General features: G+C 42.7%; 1 protein-coding gene across 4 annotated transcripts in view; it reads left to right on the top strand.

Moving 5' to 3' along the window:
- The window catches only part of pex5lb (peroxisomal biogenesis factor 5-like b), an 82,746-nt gene that overhangs the window by 36,025 nt on the left and 25,772 nt on the right, over positions 1-20,949 (top strand). For all 4 annotated transcript variants that reach the window (XM_077194258.1, XM_077194267.1, XM_077194241.1 and 1 more), the window contains 2 exons: positions 2,415-2,505; positions 20,254-20,340. In XM_077194258.1, the coding sequence (XP_077050373.1) occupies positions 2,415-2,505; positions 20,254-20,340 (178 nt within the window). The remainder of the gene's footprint in view (positions 1-2,414; positions 2,506-20,253; positions 20,341-20,949) is intronic.

The following is a 20,949-nucleotide window of genomic DNA, read 5'->3' as shown; positions in this document are numbered from 1 at the left end:
ATTACATAATACTTCCAGCGAGATTCTGAAGTACACATTCAATGGACACTTTACTATCCCATGAGGCCACGGGAGAGGATATGCATGGCAGTGAAGCAGGTAGGTCATAGGCCTGGACGATTCATCGAAAAGTAATCGAAACCAAAATTCAGAACCTCTAACCAACGTGATTTTTCCATGTCGTTTTTCCCCCGTTTTTTAAATGCCATTTGACGCCGTTTTAAACTAATACGTTCATTGTAACACGCACACAGACAGAAGATCATGGGTGGTGATGGCGCCATGGGTGGTGATGGCGCAGTGGATAAGACACATGCCTTTGGTGTGAGAGACCCGGGTTCGAATCCACTGTGACACACCTATGTGTCCCTGAGCAAGACACTTAACCCCTAGTTGCTCCAGAGGCGTGCGACCTCTGACATGTATAGCAATTGTAAGTCGCTTTGGATAAAAGCGTCAGCTAAAAAAAAAAAAAAAAAAAAAAAATAAAATAAAAAAAAAAGAAGATCGCTCATCAAGTGCAGTTTGCAAGCACAATGTAAGATTCAGGAGCTGTTATCTTTGTTTATACAATCTGGATACTCAGTATTGCTATAAGGTAATTGCATGTTTTACACAGTTTGTACAGGTAATTTAATTCTTATGCGCTGCTACACACAGGTCACTGTGATTTTGCCAAGTAAGACATGTTCCTGGATCAACATATTTTGTTGATTCTGGAACAACATTCCTGTCCCAAAATGTAGTCCTTACCCTATCCCTACCCCTAAACCTACCCCTACCCATAACTAAAATCAGAGGGAAATAATGGGTGAATAACACTGATGTTGAAGCACCTTACACTGGTTCTAAGCCTAAACTTGACAGTAAACTTGTCCCTCAAATCTGATTGGTTGATCTGAAAGTTGTTCCAGGATCAACAAAGATGTTGATCCAGAAACATGTGGTACTTGGTGAAATCACGTTCACCGCTACACACACATACAGACAGCGCACAAGCCCAGAGGCGAGATCACTTTCGTTTGCGTCCTCACGAAAGTTTGTGAATTGATTGTGTTTTAAGGCTTGCCAGTTTGAACATTCAAGCGGTTTTAGACCATCAGTTGTGTATCATTACATTGAACTACTGCGCGGATACATTATGGTACACAAACACTCATACAGACAGACGTGAAGAAGATCACAGAGAAACATTCAGGAGCGCTGAAACTCAATGTCAATGCTGTCCTGTGATTTATCTCTAAAGTAGCTTAGAAACTCAACAGTTATAGCATAGATTTTTCAACTTTTGTACTACAACACACAGCTTCAGAATTGACTAATTCACACACGCAATCGCTCTCTCATTAATGCATTCAAATAAATGTACTGTGCTAATTTATCTGTATCTGATTTACAAATAGCAGAAATCGGTAAGAAATGTTATGACCCATAGACAAATGAAAAGTGCTTAAAGTGAGCTTTTATGTCGGAGCAATAGCACTGTCGGTAAGCATGACGTTTGTCATAGCTCTGCACAAGGCGATCCGAGTTCGAGTCCCGGTTCAAGGTTCAGGCTTTCTCAAGCCAACATCAAAGCTTTTTTCTTCAATTATTTTAAAATCACAAAGATAAGAAATGCACTCTATCATTAGAAATAAATATCCCACCTTTAATAGTTCAGCATATTTACAGTACAAACCTTGTCAGTGAACAATCGTTCATTAATCATAATCGAGGTAAATTGTTCAATTAAGCGAGATTTTGCTTTTAAGTCATATCGTCCAGCCCTAGTAGGTCACGTGACAGTATCAACATGGCGGATGTACTGCGTCCGAATTTCATTTATGCTACACATATTCATACTAGAACGTACTTTTTTAACTGTTGTAAAGTTAATTCAAATTCAAATTTAGTGCCTACTTAGACAGGATGCAATTTCAGACGCACCGCAAAACTAAACAGAAGCGGGAAAACAGAATCTAAAGAAAACAGAACAGAATGTCAAAATAAAAGACAACTTAAACCTGATATTAAATTAGATTTAATGAGCCATTTTAAAAAGATCATTAACAGTTAGACCTGAAAAAAAAGTTCACTGTGTGAATGCTGCATTATGTATGAAATGTTTTTGAAAACATCATACCAGCATTATAAATGGATGTAAATATTTGATATTAATTTTTACATATTTTATAATTTTTTCCTCAAATGGACTCCTTTCGTGTTTTTGACACCCTCAGTTTAGGAGTTTAGGGGGGTAAATGCATCCATTCGTTATAAAAGATAAATCAATAAAATGCATTTTTAATAGTATCATCATTTATCATGGATATATAATTCAATTTAGATTGTTTAAATTGAGTTGCCTCTGTGCATTATTGTTATTAATGCAAGCAATAATATCATAACTCTCTGCATTTTGTCCTTTTCAGGTCTGCAGACTTTAAAACGGATTTCTCTAACAGGCATAGTGCCCTGGAGCTCAGCATGAGCATGGAGTCAGACCCTGGGCCGGCCCCTCAGGTACACACTGATGATACTTTGATCTCATGTAAAAGACTACAGCAGGATTCAGTATTGATCACCATCTCCTCTCCACACACACTCAGAAAATGGCTCCTATGTGCACTTAAAATGGTACAAACCCTTCTCACTGAGGCCTTCTGGGGACAGAATTGTTCCATTAGATAAAAAAAACCTAAAACTGTAGGTATTAAACTGCAAATAGTGAGGAGAGGCACCTGAGGAAAAGCACATACATCTTTGTATGACAGGTACAGAATGATACTATAAAAGGCCTTCTGTGTTTCTAAGGTGCAGTTATCATGAAAAACCCTAATGTACCCTTTTTCTGTGTGTGCGTCAGAAATATGTTTTTGTCAGATTTGTCAGCAAGGATTCCTCTTTGTGCAAGACAGGCTCTGTTTATTTCTTAGATATTAGTAAGGATGAAATAGCAATACTTTATACAAAAAACTTTATATTGCCTACAACTATAATTCTGCCTAATGAAGTACTTCTGTATACTGAGGGGTAATATACAGTGGCCTCAGAAAGTATTTAATTGCTAAAATGACTAAATGGCACTGCATTAGATAACAAAATCTTAAAGGGATAGCACGTTGGCTCACTAATGGCCGACGCTGGTCATGTGTGTGATGCGTGCGACGTACAACAACAGAAGCTTACGCTATTACTCTAGTGAACTGACTCGAGGCCCACAGAGAAGGACATGAATAGTTGAAATAAAGTCGTTATTTTTGTTTTTTTGCGCACAAAAAGTATTCTCGTCGCTTGATAAACTTAAGATTGAGCAACTGTAGTCACTTGGACTATTTTAACAATGTCTGTAATAACTTTTCGGGGCCTGCAAGTTCAATCCCTCAAGAAGCCTATGGAGGAGTATAGAGGAGTGATCCAGCTCTCAGATTTCATCAAAAATATCTTAATTCGTGTTCCGAAGATGAACGAAGGTCTTACAGGGTTGGAACAACATGAGGGTGAGTAAATACTGACAGAAATTTCATTTTTGGGTGAACTATCCCTTTAATGAAATGCAGAACAAGCACACTTTTCAAGGAAAACATTTCACAAAAATATTTGTTAGGCTCTACATGATTAAACAATAGATATACCATTCAAAATTAAGTATTTGGACACTATCTGCTTGTCTAACATAACAACTGTTTGACACCACAAGCATCAGCTGGGTGTCATTTTTCGTTACCCATGTTAACAAATGTCGTCAAGTCACCTTCATTTATATAGCGCTTTTAACTATATAGATTGTTTCAAAGCTCTAGAATAAAGTTATTGTCCAGTTAAAGTTAGTTTTGATTGATTGATTCACTTCCGTTGCAAAGCTACAACAAATGCTCAAACAAACAAATGAGCATGTTCACATCGGAAGTATGGGATTGAAAGATATAACGTACATATACTGTACATGCAAACGCAGCAGAGCGGGATTGCAAGCGCGTACAAAGAAGTTTTGTCTTGTATGTAAATGTTTCGCTACTTAAAGCTGCAGTGTACAAAATTTATATAATATGCAAGCATCGGCTACAATGTTCTTCGTTCATCGAAATGTTGTTTCATTCAAACATTATAGACCATGGCAAGCAGACTTTGGGACAAAATGAGAACTAAAACGAGGATCAATATCAGCGTGGCGTTTTCGAGATGCCGAGAGCTCCACGTCCATGACAAACTTCGACTTGACAGTTCTTGCATGTACTTTGATTAGTTTTATGTACATTTGCTCACCTGTCTAATAATGTTATATAGCTCAACATGATGAAATGTTAGAATATGATCAGTTTGTTATTCTAATGTTGATCTAACTTACTGCTAGTCTCATACAGACAAACTAACACATAGCATTAACATTATAACTTTCAACACACTCAAATGCAGTTTAGTGTGATAGTGTAGACCAAGTGAAACAGCGCTGCATTACCTCACAAGATAAGTTAGTGTAATAAACTGACCTGTGTGAGTATTAATTCAGCACTTGCAGGTAGTTCGGTAGAATTAAATGTCCTTATTCCTTTATATCCACAGGACTCGTGCGTGGCACTGATATCTGTCTCTTATTAGCAATTGCGCCCTGCTTCATACCATAGTCATGTTAAAAATATCAATGTATTCACTCCATAATTCCGCTTATGCATCATCAACCTACGCCTTTGTTATTTTAAGAGGTTAACGACCCTTAGCGGAGAAAAAAATTACATATTGTAGCTTTAATCAAACAAATACAAAGTCAAAGCTGGGTGTTTTGCAGTGTTGTGAGAAATTGGTAGATAGAATAGTAGCACTGTTGGTGGCAACACATAAGCAATGCAAGTTACTTTGTTTTCCCATTTATTGACTGATAGCTCTCCTGTGCCCATGTTGGGAGAAATCAGGAGTAAGTGCAGAGTGTTGTGTGCGCTGTGTAAACATGATTGGTATTTTCACGAGTTCACACTTACAAATAATCAGATAGAATAAAAGGTATACGTATTTAGAGTGCTGTCCGAGGAGAGGGCGCCGAGCCCAAACCCAGAGTATCCCACCTTATCTCTGGTTAGGATAGAAATCAGGCGAGTTTGAGGAGACTGGGTAATGGTAGGATTCGGAAAACTGTCGAGGAACATGGGTGAGCCGGCTATGTATAATTATAGCCCTCATATATTGATGATTGGTTATGCAATTTGAACGGGCTCCTCTTAAACTTTGTAAATTATACATTATTTAGTTCTAGACTACATGCAACCATGCATTTACTCATCACACTTGCACAAAAACAGATTCAGTATTCCTCAAAATGAACAAAAACAGTGACGTGCAAAACAGCAATAATTACATGTCATATAACATAAATATACTTTATGTATTTAATCTCACTTTATTAACCATTGTGTTCACGGCTGTCCTTCAATGATCCAATTCAACCATACTAATCAGCAAAAATTACTTTAGATAAAAATCACATTTGTGTTTTACTTTTTTGTTTGTATTGCTAAAAGAAGAGTATTAAACTTTCTTTTCCTGCATCCTGTTCTTCTGGAATCCAGAATGGCAGAACAGCTGAAAGATTTGTTTGAGCTGTGCCCTCTACTGTACAGGCTTGAATTTACATTTCCTTTAGCCTGAGGCTGATTCATTTCACTTTTGGTGTAAAAAGACCTTTACATTTGCCAAAAATAGAACTTTTGTTATTAAAAACAAAGTAGCTGTTGGTTTATAAAACAAAAGAGCCATTCTTTTATTGCTCCTCTCTCTCACTCCTCTAACTTCCTGGTTCATCCAGCCCCTCCCAGCCTCCGTCTCTTAAAGAGGCCCATCTCAAACGCATAATAATCACACCACATCTCCCCTTCTAACAATACTTAAAACAGTAAGCCAATAATAACAAGACCATTTATTAGCCTAAAAAAATAATTTTAACCAAGCAATGTCACATCAACAATAACTGAACCAGTGTTTTTTGTTGTAGTTGTTTTTTTGTTCTCTAAAACCTATATTAAATTTTTTTCCATTTTATAACTTTTTTTTACCTTCTTTTTTTAACTCAACTCATAGTTCCCTATCAGGGAACTCGAGCTGCGTGACAACGCTTTGGGAATGCCCCTGCGTGAGTGCGTCATGAAGCACGTATGAAATCAGTCCAATGGCGAGACGGAACGTCATAGGCGGGTGACGTCATCGACCAGGAAACTATATAAGCACCCCAAAACACAACTGCGTCAGCTTCTGAGTCTTCAGCAAGCGCTCTGTGTGTGAAATCATATCAGTCTGTCTCTCAAGTGTTTTTGTCTGTCCCTAGAAGTTGCTATGCAGGAGTTTTTCACATTTAAAAAAACTATATAAAAAGACGATATACACACATATATATATATATATATATATATAATAGTGAGCAAACAGCAGTTCAGAAAGTGTGTTCATCCCTGCCCACGCTATATCACAGGTGGGGACACTCACGATCTGTGTGTTGTTTGTATGGGAGTGCAGCATGCCCAGTCAGCTCTCGAGGGAGCTGATTGTGTGCATTGCAAGCGTTTGTCCATGAAAACGCTCCGCTCCCGCCGAGCCCTTTTCGAGAAGAGTGGTTCGGTGCGCTCTCCCCGCGGTTCGGGTCCTGCCGAGGCACAGCGGAGGCTTCAATCGTGGGGCTCGCAGATGGATCTATCAGCGGGGATGGAGACGGGCTCTGCCCTATCTCGGCCCTTACCTGGTAGATCCAGCGCCTGAGATCCGGGTTTGGAAGCACGCGCTGCGGTTTCTTCTGCCCGGGCTGAGGCACAATCACTTCAGCTATCCAGTTCTGAGGAACTGGACGTTGAAAGTGTGGATACTGCAGAGACTGGGGACTCGTCACTTCAGTCTCCTGCTAGTGAGGAGCTTAGAGAGGTGTTAACTCGTGCAGTTGAAAAATTAAGCATTGAGTGGCCAGCTGATAGACAGGAGTCTAGATCTAAGAGCAAGCTGGATGAGAGATTTTTGACATCTCGCGCTGCACCTCTACGCCGGTGTCTGCCATTCTTTCCTGATCTCCACACCGAGGTTTCGAGATCGTGGAAAAGACCGGTTTCATCCAGAATATTCACACAACAAACATCGTTATATTCTAATATTTCTGAGGCGAAATCTTATGGCTATGGGGCAATGCCTAAGGCTGAGGAAGTGTTGCGAGCCACCTTTCTCCTGACACGGCATCGTCCTTCAAGACACCGGCGTTGCCCACCAGACCACTAAGAAACACTTCGGCTCTGGTGGGCAAAGCTTACTCGGCGGCTGGACAGGCAGCATCCTGTTTACACACTATGTCGATTCTTCAAGCCTATCAAGCTGATCTGTTGAAAGATATTAGTGAGGGGCAGGAATTGAGTGCTGATGTATTGAGAGAGTTACGTCAGGCAGCCGATCTCTCTCTCTCCGTGCCACCAAGGAGACGGCCAGATCAGTAGGCCATTCTATGGCAGCCCTGGTGGCAACGGAGAGGCACTTATGGCAAAATCTTTCCAACATGAAGGAGAAAGAGAAATCCTTCCTTCTGGACGCCCCGCTGTCGACCGCTGGCCTCTTCGGTGACTCGGTAAATACGGTCATCGAGAGGTTTCAAGAAGAGAAGAAGCAGGCGGCAGCGCTCCAGAAGTTCCTCCCCCTCAGGGTGCATGTCCCCCGCCCAGCAGCCCCGGCCGTCGAGTAGCTCCTCGCACAGGGCGCAACAGAAAAGGAGCGTCGCGTCTCGTGCTACTCCCCAGCAAGACTGGGCCGAGGCGCGGCGCTCTCAGTCGAGGCCTTCCAGGGGCAAAACCGATTTAAGGACGATAATTGTCGCCAGGAAGGCTTCGTCGAAGAAGCCCTGATGCCACAAACATCAGGGTACTGAGGGTGGTCCCCACCAAGAGAGAAAGGTGTTCGCCGCAGAAAGGCGTCCGTTCTCTCTCGGTACCCTCAGGGGCCCGTTCTGCGAACCCCGCCTGCGTGCCGGGACGTAGACGGTCCCAGCGAGCGCTTTCCCGAGGGACGCTCGCTCGCTCCGAGGAGCGGTGTGGTGCGGTTAGACCAGTTATTCCCTGCCGGTGCGCCGTTACAGGGCACTGCGTCTGCCACTCAAAATATTCCAGAGGCCAGTCTCGAGAGACTGGTACCCTTAGTAGAATTTTTGGCAGAGTGGAAAAGCCTTCCAAATGTATCTCATTGGGTCCTGCAGACTATCGAGCACGGGTACGCGATTCAGTTCAGATCACGCCCGCCACGCTTCAGAGGGGTTCTTCCCACAGTGGTGGACCCCGAGCAGGCTCTGGTTATGGAACCAGAGGTGAAAACTCTGCTGCTGAAGGGCGCTATAGAACGAGTTCTTCCTCCCAGCAGAGAGTTGGGTTATTACAGCCGATATTTCATCGTTCCGAAAAAGAATGGGGGGTTGCGTCCAATTTTAGATCTGCGCCTATTAAATCACTCAGTAGGGAAGTTCAAGTTCAAGATGCTGACTCTCAAGTAGATCGTGTCACAGATTAGGTCCGAGGACTGGTTTGTCACGATAGATCTAAAGGACGCATACTTCCACATTTCCATCCTTCCACAACACAGGAAGTTCCTGAGGTTCGCTATCGGGGGCGAAGCGTACCAGTATCGGGTTCTTCCGTTCGGCCTAGCACTGTCTCCCCGAACTTTCAAGAAATGCATGGATGCAGCTCTGGCTCCGCTGCGACTCCAGGGCATCCGCATTTTAAACTATATCGACGATTGGTTGATTCTGGCTCAATCGGAGCATCAGGCGATTCGGCAACGAGATGTCGTTCTCGCCCATATCAAAAAGTTGGGGTTGAGGCTCAACGCCAAGAAGAGTGTGCTTTTTCCAGTACAGAGGACCACTTTTCTGGGCGTGGTTTGGGATTCGACGACGATGCAGGCACGTCTGTCTCCTGCTCGTATAGCTTGGATTCTCTTAGCCGTCAAACAGGCAAAGCTAGGCCAGTCACTCACTGTAAAAGAATATGAGAGGGTTCTGGGTCTGATGGCAGCAGCGTCCAACGCTATACCTTGCGGCCTGCTGTATATGAGACCACTGCAGTGGTGGCTCAGGACCAAGGGGTTTTCCCCGAGGGAAAACCCGGTCCGCAAGATCAGGGTCACGTGACGGTGTCTCCGTGCTCTGGCTATGTGGAAAGAACGTTGGTTCCTGTCCCTAGGTCCTGTGTTGGGGGCTCCGTGTCGTCGTGTAACACTAACGACGGATGCCTCTCTCACAGGCTGGGGGGCGATCATGAGTGGTCGCTCGGCCCAGGGTCTGTGGCAGGACCATCATCTTCATTGGCACATAAATTGTCTAGAAATGATGGCTGTGTTTCAGGCTCTGAAACACTTCCTCCCAGACCTGAGAGGTCACCATGTTCTTGTCCGGTCAGACAACACATCGGTGGTCTCTTATATAAACGATCAGGGGGGTCTGCGTTCGCGCCCGTTATACAAGCTGGCTCGCCAGATCCTTCTATGGTCCCAGGGCAAGCTTCTTTCACTGAGGGCGATTTATATCCCGGGGTATTTGAATCAGGGGACAGACATCCTGTCGAGGCAGGGGCTGAGGCCCGGGGAGTGGAGACTCCACCCCGAGGTGGTGGAGCTCCTATGGAAACATTTCGGTCGTGCCGAGGTAGACCTATTTGCATCCAGGGAAACATCACACTGCCAACTGTGGTGTTCCCTAAGTCCTCCAGCCCCTCTGGGGTTGGACGCGATGGTACAGGAGTGGCCGGGGTCACGCCTGTACGCATTTCCCCCGATTGCTCTGCTCCCAGGCGTTCTGGAGAGGGTTCGCCGGGACGGGGTCAGTCTACTGTTGGTAGCCCCGTAATGGCCAGCCCGAGTTTGGTTTGTGGACCTAATTTCTCTCCTCGACGTCTCTCCTCTGGAGATTCCGATGAGGAGGGACCTTCTCTCTCAGGCGAGCGGGTCGATACTTCACCCCCGCCCAGATCTATGGAGGTTGTGGGCTTGGCCTCTGAGGGGGCCCAGCTCATAGAATCTGGTCTCTCGACTGAGGTCGTGGATACCATCCTCCACTACAGAGCTCCGGCCACTAGGAAATGATATGCCTTGAGGTGGAAAATATTAACCTCTTGGTGTGGAGAACACCAGCTGGACCCAGTTAACTGCCCGGTGGGTGCAGTGCTGGAATTCCTTCAGGAGCGTTTCTCCACAGGGTTATCCCACTCCACACTGAAGGTGTATGTGGCGGCCTTATCTGCTTACCACGTCCTTTTGAGTGGTGCTTCGCTCGGGAGACACCCACTTGTAACCCGTTTCCTTCGTGGCATTCTGAGGCTGAGGCCAGCAGTTCGCACGAGGGTGCCGACCTGGGACCTGGCGGTTTTTCTAGAAGGTCTCTCTGTAGCCCTGTTAGGGCCCTAGATGCGTACGTCCACAGAGCTGCCCTGTGGAGAAAGAGTGAACAGCTATTCGTTTGCTTTGGACCCCCTGAGAAGGGCTGTCCAGTATCTAAGCAGAGGTTGAGCAAGTGGGTGGTCGAGGCCATCTCACTTGCCTATGAGTCTGCCGGTCAGCCGCCTTCTTTGGCTGTCCGGGCTCATTCAACCAGGAGTATGGCTGCCTCTAAGGCTATCCTGTCAGGAGTATCAATCCAGGATGTTTGTGATGCGGCAGGCTGGTCCTCACCACACACATTCGTGAAGTTTTATCTCGACTTCAGCTCCACTCCAGGGGCGCAGGTGCTTTCGTCTGAATGTGTCACGCAGCTCGAGTTCCCTGATAGGGAACTTCTCTGGTTACGTATGTAACCCTAGTTCCCTGAAGGGAACGAGACGCTGCGTGTCTAAGCCATACTCCCAGCATGCCCGTGAGCACTTGCTTCAGTCTTATCAGAAGCTGACGCGCTTGTGTTTTGGGGTGCTTATATAGTTTCCTGGTCGATGACGTCACCCGCCTTTGACGTTCCGTCTCGCCATTGGACTGATTTCATACGTGCTTCATGACGCACTCACGCAGGGGCGTTCTCGCAGCGTCTCGTTCCCTTCAGGGAACTAGGGTTACATACGTAACCAGAGACGTTCTCATCTGACCTATAAGTCCAGTCTCTTTGATTGGATCACTGTCCTTGTTTTGACTGTGTTTTGTATAACATAGGAGTTTTGATCGTTTGGGCTGTTGAAAGTTCTGGGTAGTGCTCCCCCTTCTCTGTTTGTTCAAAAGTTTTTGGGACAATTTCAGCAAATGGTTTGGTGTTTGTCATAGGGACAAGATGATAAGGTGCCTCGAAGGTGTTCCACTACGTATAAACGAGGTGCTGCATGGGATGCTACCACAGTACCCTTAGACTTTGTGTCTGTAATCCAAACTCTCTGACCAGAGGAAAGATGACTGAGTTGTCTTGCACGGTGATGTGTGTTGTAACTTGTAGCCTGCTTCTCTCTCCTTCCCTTTTCCTTTGCTTACAACGGTGTAAAAGATTTGGAATCAGAAGCGAGTGATGCTGTGGTATCGGTGTGGTATCGGTGTGCGTAGTCTTCGCCCCATTAGGAGCTGAGCAGGACTGTAGCCATTTTCCAGCGGTGTTGTTCTGAAAGCCAGCATTGCCAAATAGGGGTCCTTTGCTTTGCTGAGTAGATGTTTTACAGACTGATCATGATGCTCAGCTTCTCCATTGCTTTGAGCAAATCTCAGGCTGCTGGTGATATGACTGAAGCCGTAGTCAGCTGCAAATTTTGCGAACATCTGGCTGGAAAATTGAGGTCCATTATCGGAGAAAACAATCTCAGGAATTCCATGCCGTGAAAACATAGACTTTAATTGCACAATTACTTCATCAGATCTTGCAGGGGTTAGTTGGGCAATCTCCACAAATCTGGAAAAATAGTCCACCACCAGTAGATAAGTGCTTCCCTGCATTGGAAACTGCTCTGCACCCAGCTTAAGCCATGGTCTGTCTGGAAAAATCAGAGGGCATTAAAACCTTGGTTGGATTGACTCGTTCATTGATACATGTTGTGCAACTGTGAACAAGCTCATTTATCTGTCCACTTAGACCCGGCCACCACACTGAGCCACCAAGGAGCCATAGAAGGCCATCATGGACTGTGAGAACTGCTCTGTCAGGCCAGAATTTTCTTATCTCTCCAGTTATGTGACTGAGGTCTGGCCATCCTTCCTGGCATGGTTTTACAGGTATGGTCCACTTTCAACTGTTCTCTGAGTTCAGCCAAATAGTTAGGGCTGGAAGGCATGCACCCTATAACAGTCTCTACATAGATGTTAGTGTCTTCCATCAAGTCAGCCTCAGAATTGTGCTCTCCCAGGATGTTTGTTACTGGTGAACGAGACAACACATCAGCTGTCAACAGCATTTTTCCTGGTGTATGTGTGATGGTGTAATTGTATCTCATCAATCTCATGCGGAATCTCTAGATTCTTGGAGGAAGTTCTGCTAGCTCTTGGTTTCCCAGCAGGCTCACCAGAGGTTTGGGGTCCGTCTCCAGATGGAAGTGATGTCCTATGAAGAAGTTTTTAACCCTATGAGGTCTGAGGTGTTTTCTGGGTCCTGGAGGTGTTCTGACATGCTCTGACATTTGTGCTTTTTTCAGTTATTTATAAACATGTTAATGGCAAAGGTGTAAATTCACTCTATATAGCACAAACGGGGCTACCGTAATATGTGAGCAACATGTATGTACATGTTTGTATTTTTTAGAGAATAATGTTTATGTGTGGTTATTGGAAAAACTAAAACTTAAAGTGTCTGAAATAAGGCCACAAAAAACATACTAAATATGTGTCCACAAGACTTTTGACTAATGAGTGTTGTTGCCTAGAATTTTTGCTTCAAAATTATCTGAAAATCATCCTTGCTAATCATTTACACAAAACAATACATTGATTTGAATTTAATAAGACACCTTTTGTTTGGAAAGGCAATATGCGTGGAGGCGTGTTCACACCTGAGAAGACAAAGGCCGGATAATGTGCCACATACATAATGAGCTGCATATTAATTAGGCTTTCACACAGGTGTGTCACAGGATCCCAAAGAATGCAAGGACAAAATAAATGATCTATAGATACATATTTTACAATTAGAAATTATAACCAATTACAAATAGGTTACAATTACAACAACAATTACAATTTTAACAATATGTCAAGTGTATTTCTTTGTAAAAAGTATACATTTTATCATAATGAATATTTATGATTAAATATTTTAAATTCCTTTATATTCCTTCATTTTAAATAATATCATTTATCATTGAATACCGCGTGCTCTCCACATCTCTCTCTTCTCATACAGATTACATAAACTGAGAATATTTGTTTTTTTATATAAATTAATTCATTTAAAAGAAGAGAGTTCAAGCTTCATTATGGAAAAACACTCGTGCCTGTATGACAAGTATTCGCGGAATTACAGTTAATTTTCAGATGCGTTTCAGAATGGACTTAACTGACGGAGAGAAGGCAGAACGCGCATCATGTTTGTTTTTCTTTATTTGGCGAAAAGCAACCATCCACAAATAAAAAGTGTCCACAAAAAAAAAAAACTTATCGGGATCTAATGATGTACAACACTTAATATGTAAGATCAAAATCAACAGAGTATTTTGAGTTTCTTTTGCACTGATAAGAAAAAAAGCGAGACTATCGCGCTCACGCGATAGTCGACCTCAGAGGGTTAAACCTTTCACATCCTCAGATCATGCCCAAAGCCCCTTTTCCATCTGGGCGTACCGTTGCTCTGTGGGGTTAAGTGAACGTGACACATATGCAACCGGCTTCCACTGCTCCTCCTCTTTTTGTAGAAGAACAGCACCAAGACCAAATGATGATGCATCAGCAGACAGTTTCAGTTCTTTGTTCAGGTTGTATAAAGCTAGTACAGGTGGGGATGAATGCTCGTGTTTGAGTTCAACAAACTCTTGCCTCTTCAAGGCCTCTTGCTGGGCTCTACCCCAACACTAGTGGTTTCTTTTTGACAGAAGGTCCCTCAACTGCCTGTCCTTCTCTGCAAGACATGGCATGAATTTACCTAATTGGTTTACCATACCAAGGATGCTGCGGACTTCACTGATGTTGGATGGCTCTTTTATCTCCAGCACCACTCTAGTCTTATCTGGATCAGGTCTCACCCCACTTTCAGAAGTTATATGACCCAGTATATTGACCTCCTGTCTGCCCAACTCGCACTTCTCCAAGTTCAGTGGAGCTTTTTCAATCCTAGCTTACACTGTGTGTAGACTCTCATCATGCTGAGGCTGAGACTTACCCCAGATGAGCACATCGTCCATATGGTACACCACACCAGATAGTCCTTCTATGACCATGGACATGCGTCTCTGAAAAAAATGCTATGGTGCTGAAGCAATATCGAATGGCAGCCTATTGAAAAAAAATCTTCCAAATGGGGTTATAAATGTTGTGTATTTAGACGATTGGTCCGACAGTAGAATCTGCCAGAACCCCATGTTTGCATCCAATTTGCTGAAGACTTTGGCCCCGCCCACCTGTCCGAGAGTCTGCTCTACAGAAGGCAAAATGTACTTCTCCCTACACACATCTCATTCAATTTGGTGAGGTCAACGCAGAAACGGACTGTCCCGTTCTTCTTGGGTAAAGGTACCATGCCTGAACACCAGTTGGTTTGCTCCTCAACCTTTGTAATGGCCCCCAGCAAAAGAAGGGGAACTCTCCTAGGGGTTGCCAGGGAGAATGGAGTCATGTTTGGTCTGAGCTTGATGGTGTAGGGCTGGGATACCATCTTTTGAGCATGTTTGCATTTACACTGTCAAGCCGAGCTACCAAATTGAGCTTTTTAAAATTGCTGGCCGACCTAAAAGATCTTTAACCACATAAACATGCTCTTGCACAGTGAGTTCACCTTTTCTAAGTGACACATGAGACATTCCAATTACAGAAAGTGGAGTCCCACCTGGCCCCAGTAGAGGCATGTCTGCATTTTCCAGTGTAAATGTCCCTTTTGTTATCTCTCTGTATGTAGACTCTGGCATGACTGTAAGCACCTGTGTCGATTTTAAATTTTACTTTATGGTGTCTAATGAACAGCTCCACAGCCCAAGCATTCTAGCCCGCCTCTGCTGTGCCTAAAAACCAGTCTTGAGGTTTTGCGAAATTGAACAGCTCTTGAGGCTGAATCGTGAAGGTGGCGCCCGAAGGCACGCCTAGACCCGGTTGGAGTTGGACTTAGACCCGCGGGACCCGCGTTGTCCTCGCTCATGCTGATCGACCAACTACGACCGACTTTTTTCTGTTCTCTCTATCACGCCCCTCTTCTCCTATACGCGTCTATTCTCGCTTTACTTCTCACACCATATCGAGTTATTAAACAAAAGAGATCAGGGCCATTGAACGTGTTAACTCGCTTTCTTTTATTGCTCCTCTCTCTCACTCCTCTAACTTCCTGGTTCATCCAGCCCCTCCCAGCCTCCGTCTCTTAAAGTCCCTGTAAAGGCAATTTAAAAAAAAAATTCTAAACACATTATAAATGTTAGAAATGTATTGCTAAAACATATTACAAAGACTGTGAACTGTGAAGTACTGAATTGTGGAGTTAAACAGTTAAACAGTTTTTCACCATTGCTATTTTCTGTATTTTTTGGGCGGGGCTAAAAGGGTACTCGATGACGCACTGGAGCCCCTGAGCTCCTGGACACGCCCCTACTTGATGACGCACTAGAGCCACTGAGGCTGGCCACTCCACTAACAATATAAATAGAGCACATTCACATCAGTTTGCCGCTCAATCGCGAGTTACTGTCAGTATCATTAGTTACTAAAGCCTACAGTTTGCTAGCTAGCTTTGCTAGCTAGCTTTAACTGATGCGTACTACCTGGATGCGGTCACGTACAAAACAGATCGGTGTCCTTATTTACATTTCCGAAAAACGATCACATCAAGAAAAGGTGGATTTATTTTGTGAAGAGCCACTTTGATGGAGAGCTGAGGAAGACCGCAAACACCCGACTCTGTAGTGATCATTTTACACGGGATAGTTTTATAAACTTTCGTCGGAGGCAACTGGGATTCACTGATAATCCGCTGTTACTGGTGAATGGCCGAACCGACTATCTCCCCCCTCGGCCTTCATCCTCCCGTCGTGCCGACAACTGGTGAGTGCTTCCCGCGAGTGGGCGTGGTTTCAGCGCAGCCGGCGGACATGCCCCCAGCGTTTGAGAGCAGTACTGCTCATTTTTTCAAGATTTTGATAGCTCATTTTATGTAGACCCATCTCAAACACATAACAATCACACCACAGGAGCAAGCCTAGCCCAGGTTAAAAAGTCAAGTCAAAAAGTAATTACTTATATAACTTTCTATAAAAAGTAATTAAGTATCAAGTCAAGTCACCTTTATTTATGTAGCGCTTTTTACAATACAGATTGTATCAAAGCAGCTTCACAGTGATAACATGAAAATAATATAACAGAGTTTGTTTCTAAAAGAAAATTGAGTCAACGTCCACCTTAAGCAAGGCAGATCAATAATATTATTGAATATTAAATGTCCCCAACTAAGCAAGCCAAAAGCCAAGGCAACAGTGGCAAGGAACCAAAACTCCATCAGGTGACAGAATGGAGAAAAAAACCTTGGGAGAAACCAGACTCAGTCGGAGGGCCAGTTCTCCTCTGGCCAACGAAGGAACAGTGCATGATTTATGATTCGGGCAGCATTACAAGTCAGATTGGATCGGAACATTTAGAATATTTATCCATTTCCATCTTTTGGAAGTCCAAGTAATCACGCCGGTGTTGAGACGAGTTGTTGAGGATCAGTGCCGTCCACCATAGAGGGTCCATTTCGCCGGTGTTGAGTCGTCTCTTCACAGGCTTTGTGATTGGCGCGTCCCGAGATAACAGCAGAAAAGCAAAAAGGGAAAATAATTAGCGTAGCTGCTGTTCATAATGATTTCCATAACACGGGCGTAAATGATAAAAAACATGAAGACAGGGATTCTTGCGTCCCAGAGTCACCCCCCTCCGTCCCCCACTCAACTCAGCCCTGCTTACTGACCTCTACATCCCTCCTGCTGCTGAGACCCAACCACAATCTCACAATCTCTCCGCAACCCAACCATACGCGCCGACCTGTTTGACTAAGGCTGTCGAGCCCCACTGTCGTCGTTAATGCAGGTTCAGTGGCAACGGTTCCGTATGGCATACCAACTACCGCAAAACACAATATCTACCCAACCACCCGTCATTCACGCAATATACACAGGAACGTAATGACTGTAAATACTATGCAACTTATACAAATAACCTACAGACTCTTCAAGTTTTATAATATTAAATGCATTTGATCTGATTCAGCAGTGGTATAAAAGGTAAGCATTATGTAAATGCTTGGCTAAAGAGATGCGTCTTTAATCTAGTTTTAAACTGGGACAGCGAGTCAGAGCTTCGAACAATATCAGGAAGGCTATTCCAGAGTTTTGGAGCTAAATGTGAGAACGCCCTTCCTCCTTTAGTGGACTTAGATATCCTAGGAATGACCAGAAGCCTCGAATTTAGTGATCTTAAAGAACGTGATGGATTGTAGGGCGATAGAAGGTCCATTAAATACACAGGAGCTAAACCATTTAGGGCTTTATAGGTCAGTAATAGTACTTTGTAATTGATACGGAACTTGATAGGTAACCAGTGTAGAGATGATAAAATTGGTGTTATATGATCATATTTTCTTGACCTAGTAAGAACTCTAGCAGCTGCATTTTGCACTAACTGTAGCTTGTTTATTGAGGATGCAGGACAGCCAGCTAATATATCATTACAATAATCTAGTCTCGAGGTCATGAATGCATGAACTAACTTTTCTGCATCAGAAACAGATAGCATGTTACGTAGCTTTGTAATGTTTCTAAGGTGGAAAAAGGCTGTTCTTGTAACATATGAAATATGATTTTCGAAAGACAAGTTGCGGTCTAGTATAACACCCAGGTCTTTTACTGTAGTGGATAAAGTAACTGGACATCCTTCTATATTAAAGTTGTATTGTAAGTGAGTTTGTGGGTAGTTTTTTGGACCAATAAGTAATACCTCCGTTTTATCTGAATTTAGTAGCAGGAAATTACGCGTCATCCAGCATTTTATATCTTTGAGACACTCTGTCAAATTTGATAAGTTAGTGTTTTCATCTGGCCGTGATGAAATATATAATTGAGTGTCATCAGCATAACAGTGGAAATTAATTGCATGTTTTCTTATAATATTACCAAGTGGGAGCATATATATTGAGAATAGCAGAGGGCCTAACACCGATCCTTGCGGCACTCCATAGTCTACTGGCGTTATCTTTGATTTTTCCCCATTTAAACAGACAAAATGATAACGGTCTGATAAGTACGATCTAAACCAGCTTAATGCCTGTCCCTGAACACCAGTGTAGTTTTGTAGTCGATCCAGGAGTATTTTATGATCGATAGTGTCGAACGCAGCGCTTAGATCGAGTAGAACTAGTATTGAGATACAGCCTTGGTCAGAAGCTAAAAGTAAATCATTTGTAATTTTAACTAGCGCAGTTTCTGTGCTATGATGCGGTCTGAATCCTGACTGGAATTTTTCATATATCTCATTTTCTTGCAAGAAAGAGCACAATTGAGCGGACACAATTTTTTCTAGTATTTTAGACATAAATGGAAGATTTGAAATGGGTCTGTAATTTGCTAAGTTATTTGGGTCTAATTGCGGTTTCTTAATGAGAGGTTTTATTACTGCCAGCTTGAATATTCTTGGAACATGACCTAAAAATAAAGACGAGTTAATAATATTGAGAAGAGGCTCTTCCACTACAGGTAACACTTCTTTCAGTAGTTTAGTGGGTATTGGATCTAATAAACATGTTGTTGGTTTCGATGCAATGATAAGTTTATTTAGCTCTTCCTGTCCTATAGTTGTAAAGCGGTGTAGTTGTTCCAGAGGGGCGATAATTGAGGCTGAATCATAAGACACCATAAAAGAGTGTACATTTACAATTGTGTTACGGATCATTTCTATTTTCTAATTAAAGTAGTTCATAAAATCATTACTACTATACTGTAACGGAATATTTTGCTCTGGTGATGTCTGTATATTTGTTAGTCTAGCCACGGTGTTAAATAAAAACCTTGGATTATTTTGGTTATTTTCTATTAGTTTGTGGAGATGCTCAGCCCTGGCTGCTTTTAGAGCCTTTTTATAACGTGACATACTGTCTTTCCACGCGATTCTAAAGACCTCTAAATTAGTTTGTTTCCATTTACGCTCTAAGTTACGAGTTTCTCTCTTGATAACATGCGTAGCACTGTTGTACCAAGGTGCTTTAGTTTTCTCTCTAACCTTTTTTAATCTAATTGGTGCAACAATATCTAATGTACTAGAGAAAATGGTGCTCAAACTGCTAGTCATTTCCTCTAGTTCATCTGTTTGTTTGGGTTCACTGAGCAGCTGAGATAGATCAGGTAAGCTATTTAAGAATCTATCTATAGTGGTTGGAACGATTGTTCTGCCTGGTCGATAACGTGGCGCAACATGACAAATTTCAGCAGTACGTATTATACAAGTTACCATGTGATGATCAGTGAGATCGTCACTTTGCGGTATAATATCTATATCAGTTGGATTGGTTCCATATGATATAATTAAGTCTAGTGTATGATTTAGACGATGAGTGGGACCACTGACGTTTTGCTTGACCCCAAAAGAGTTTAATAAATCTGTAAACGCAGTCCCTAACGCATCATTTTTAATTAACATTTTATTATTTTACTAATATATATTTTTATTTTAATATTGTAGAATTTGTTATTTATTAAAAACATAACCCCCTGAGCATGATATCTTGTTTGGGGGTGCTAAAAGTAACTAGTACCCCTGTGATTACTCTGCTAGCACACCTGTGTCAACTTAAAGAGGAACTGTCTTATACAGTTATACTTATACACATACAGCCACTAAAAATCACATTGAATCCAGATGGTTAAATTTAATTCCCAATATGCCGGTTTTGTTAGTTTTAGACATATTCGTTCTGAGAAAAGGTCTAGCATCATTCGTTTGCAGATGCCTCTTGGTTTGATAGTTTATCATCCCATATATATTTTAGTGTGGCTTAAGTGTCCAAATACTTTTTGAGGCCACTGTATACTAAAAAATTAATATTGGCCATAACTTTAAGCTTGCTTATTCAGCATGATCTGAGGACAAAACAGTATTAGTCAGTGACTGCTTGTTGACCTTGTCTGCATATGTGTGTATGACCATCTGTGTGCGCAGCGGCAGAGGCCCCAGCTGGGCGGCACTTTACTGGGGAGACAACACTCATTAGAGGAGGAGTTTGTTCGAGCCAAGGCTGCTGTGGAGGTGAGACCAAGTCCCTACAACACACACACACAGTCACACAAGAAAGCACATGTATTTATTCGAAAAGTTTGGAAAAAGTCTTCTCTACTGCCACAGTAATCTTCATACCTCAGGCCTTATTCACAGCGTATCTGGCCACATGGGAATTGCAGTTTCTTGCATTCTGTAAGGTCAGTCTCACCCTGTAAGTTAAGACTGCATAATTGTTGTATTTTTAGCTGAGGAATGCAGCATCAACACAAACGACATATCTGATTTGTGATTATGTCAGCTCTTACCTCTCTAGTCTCTTATTCAGAGATGCTTATTGGGCAGTAATATTCATAAGACATCCATTTTAAAGTGATATGCTCAGTAAAGTAGCTATATTTAACAGTGAGACTGTCAATATCCTGATGCAAACTGTCTGAAGTTTTCTGTACTTCCCTTGCATGAAACTACTGTACCTTTTGTAGCCAATCTCTATTGCATTAGCTATAAAATGGTAAGGTTTAATATTAGAAGCATATTTTATCAATCAATTCTTACTGTTATATTATATCTACAGTTGATGTGCCTTTTTTAGTGTTAAAATGTTTTGAAGACAAAAAGCCTCATTATAAGAATTAT

Source organism: Siphateles boraxobius, unplaced genomic scaffold (assembly GCF_051911475.1).
Source record: "Siphateles boraxobius isolate OS27281-9 unplaced genomic scaffold, OSU_SipBor_1 1, whole genome shotgun sequence".
Classification (NCBI taxonomy): Eukaryota; Metazoa; Chordata; class Actinopteri; order Cypriniformes; family Leuciscidae; genus Siphateles; species Siphateles boraxobius.
The sequence above is the reverse complement of the archived record's forward strand: the minus strand, read 5'-3'. Positions and strand labels throughout refer to the sequence as shown.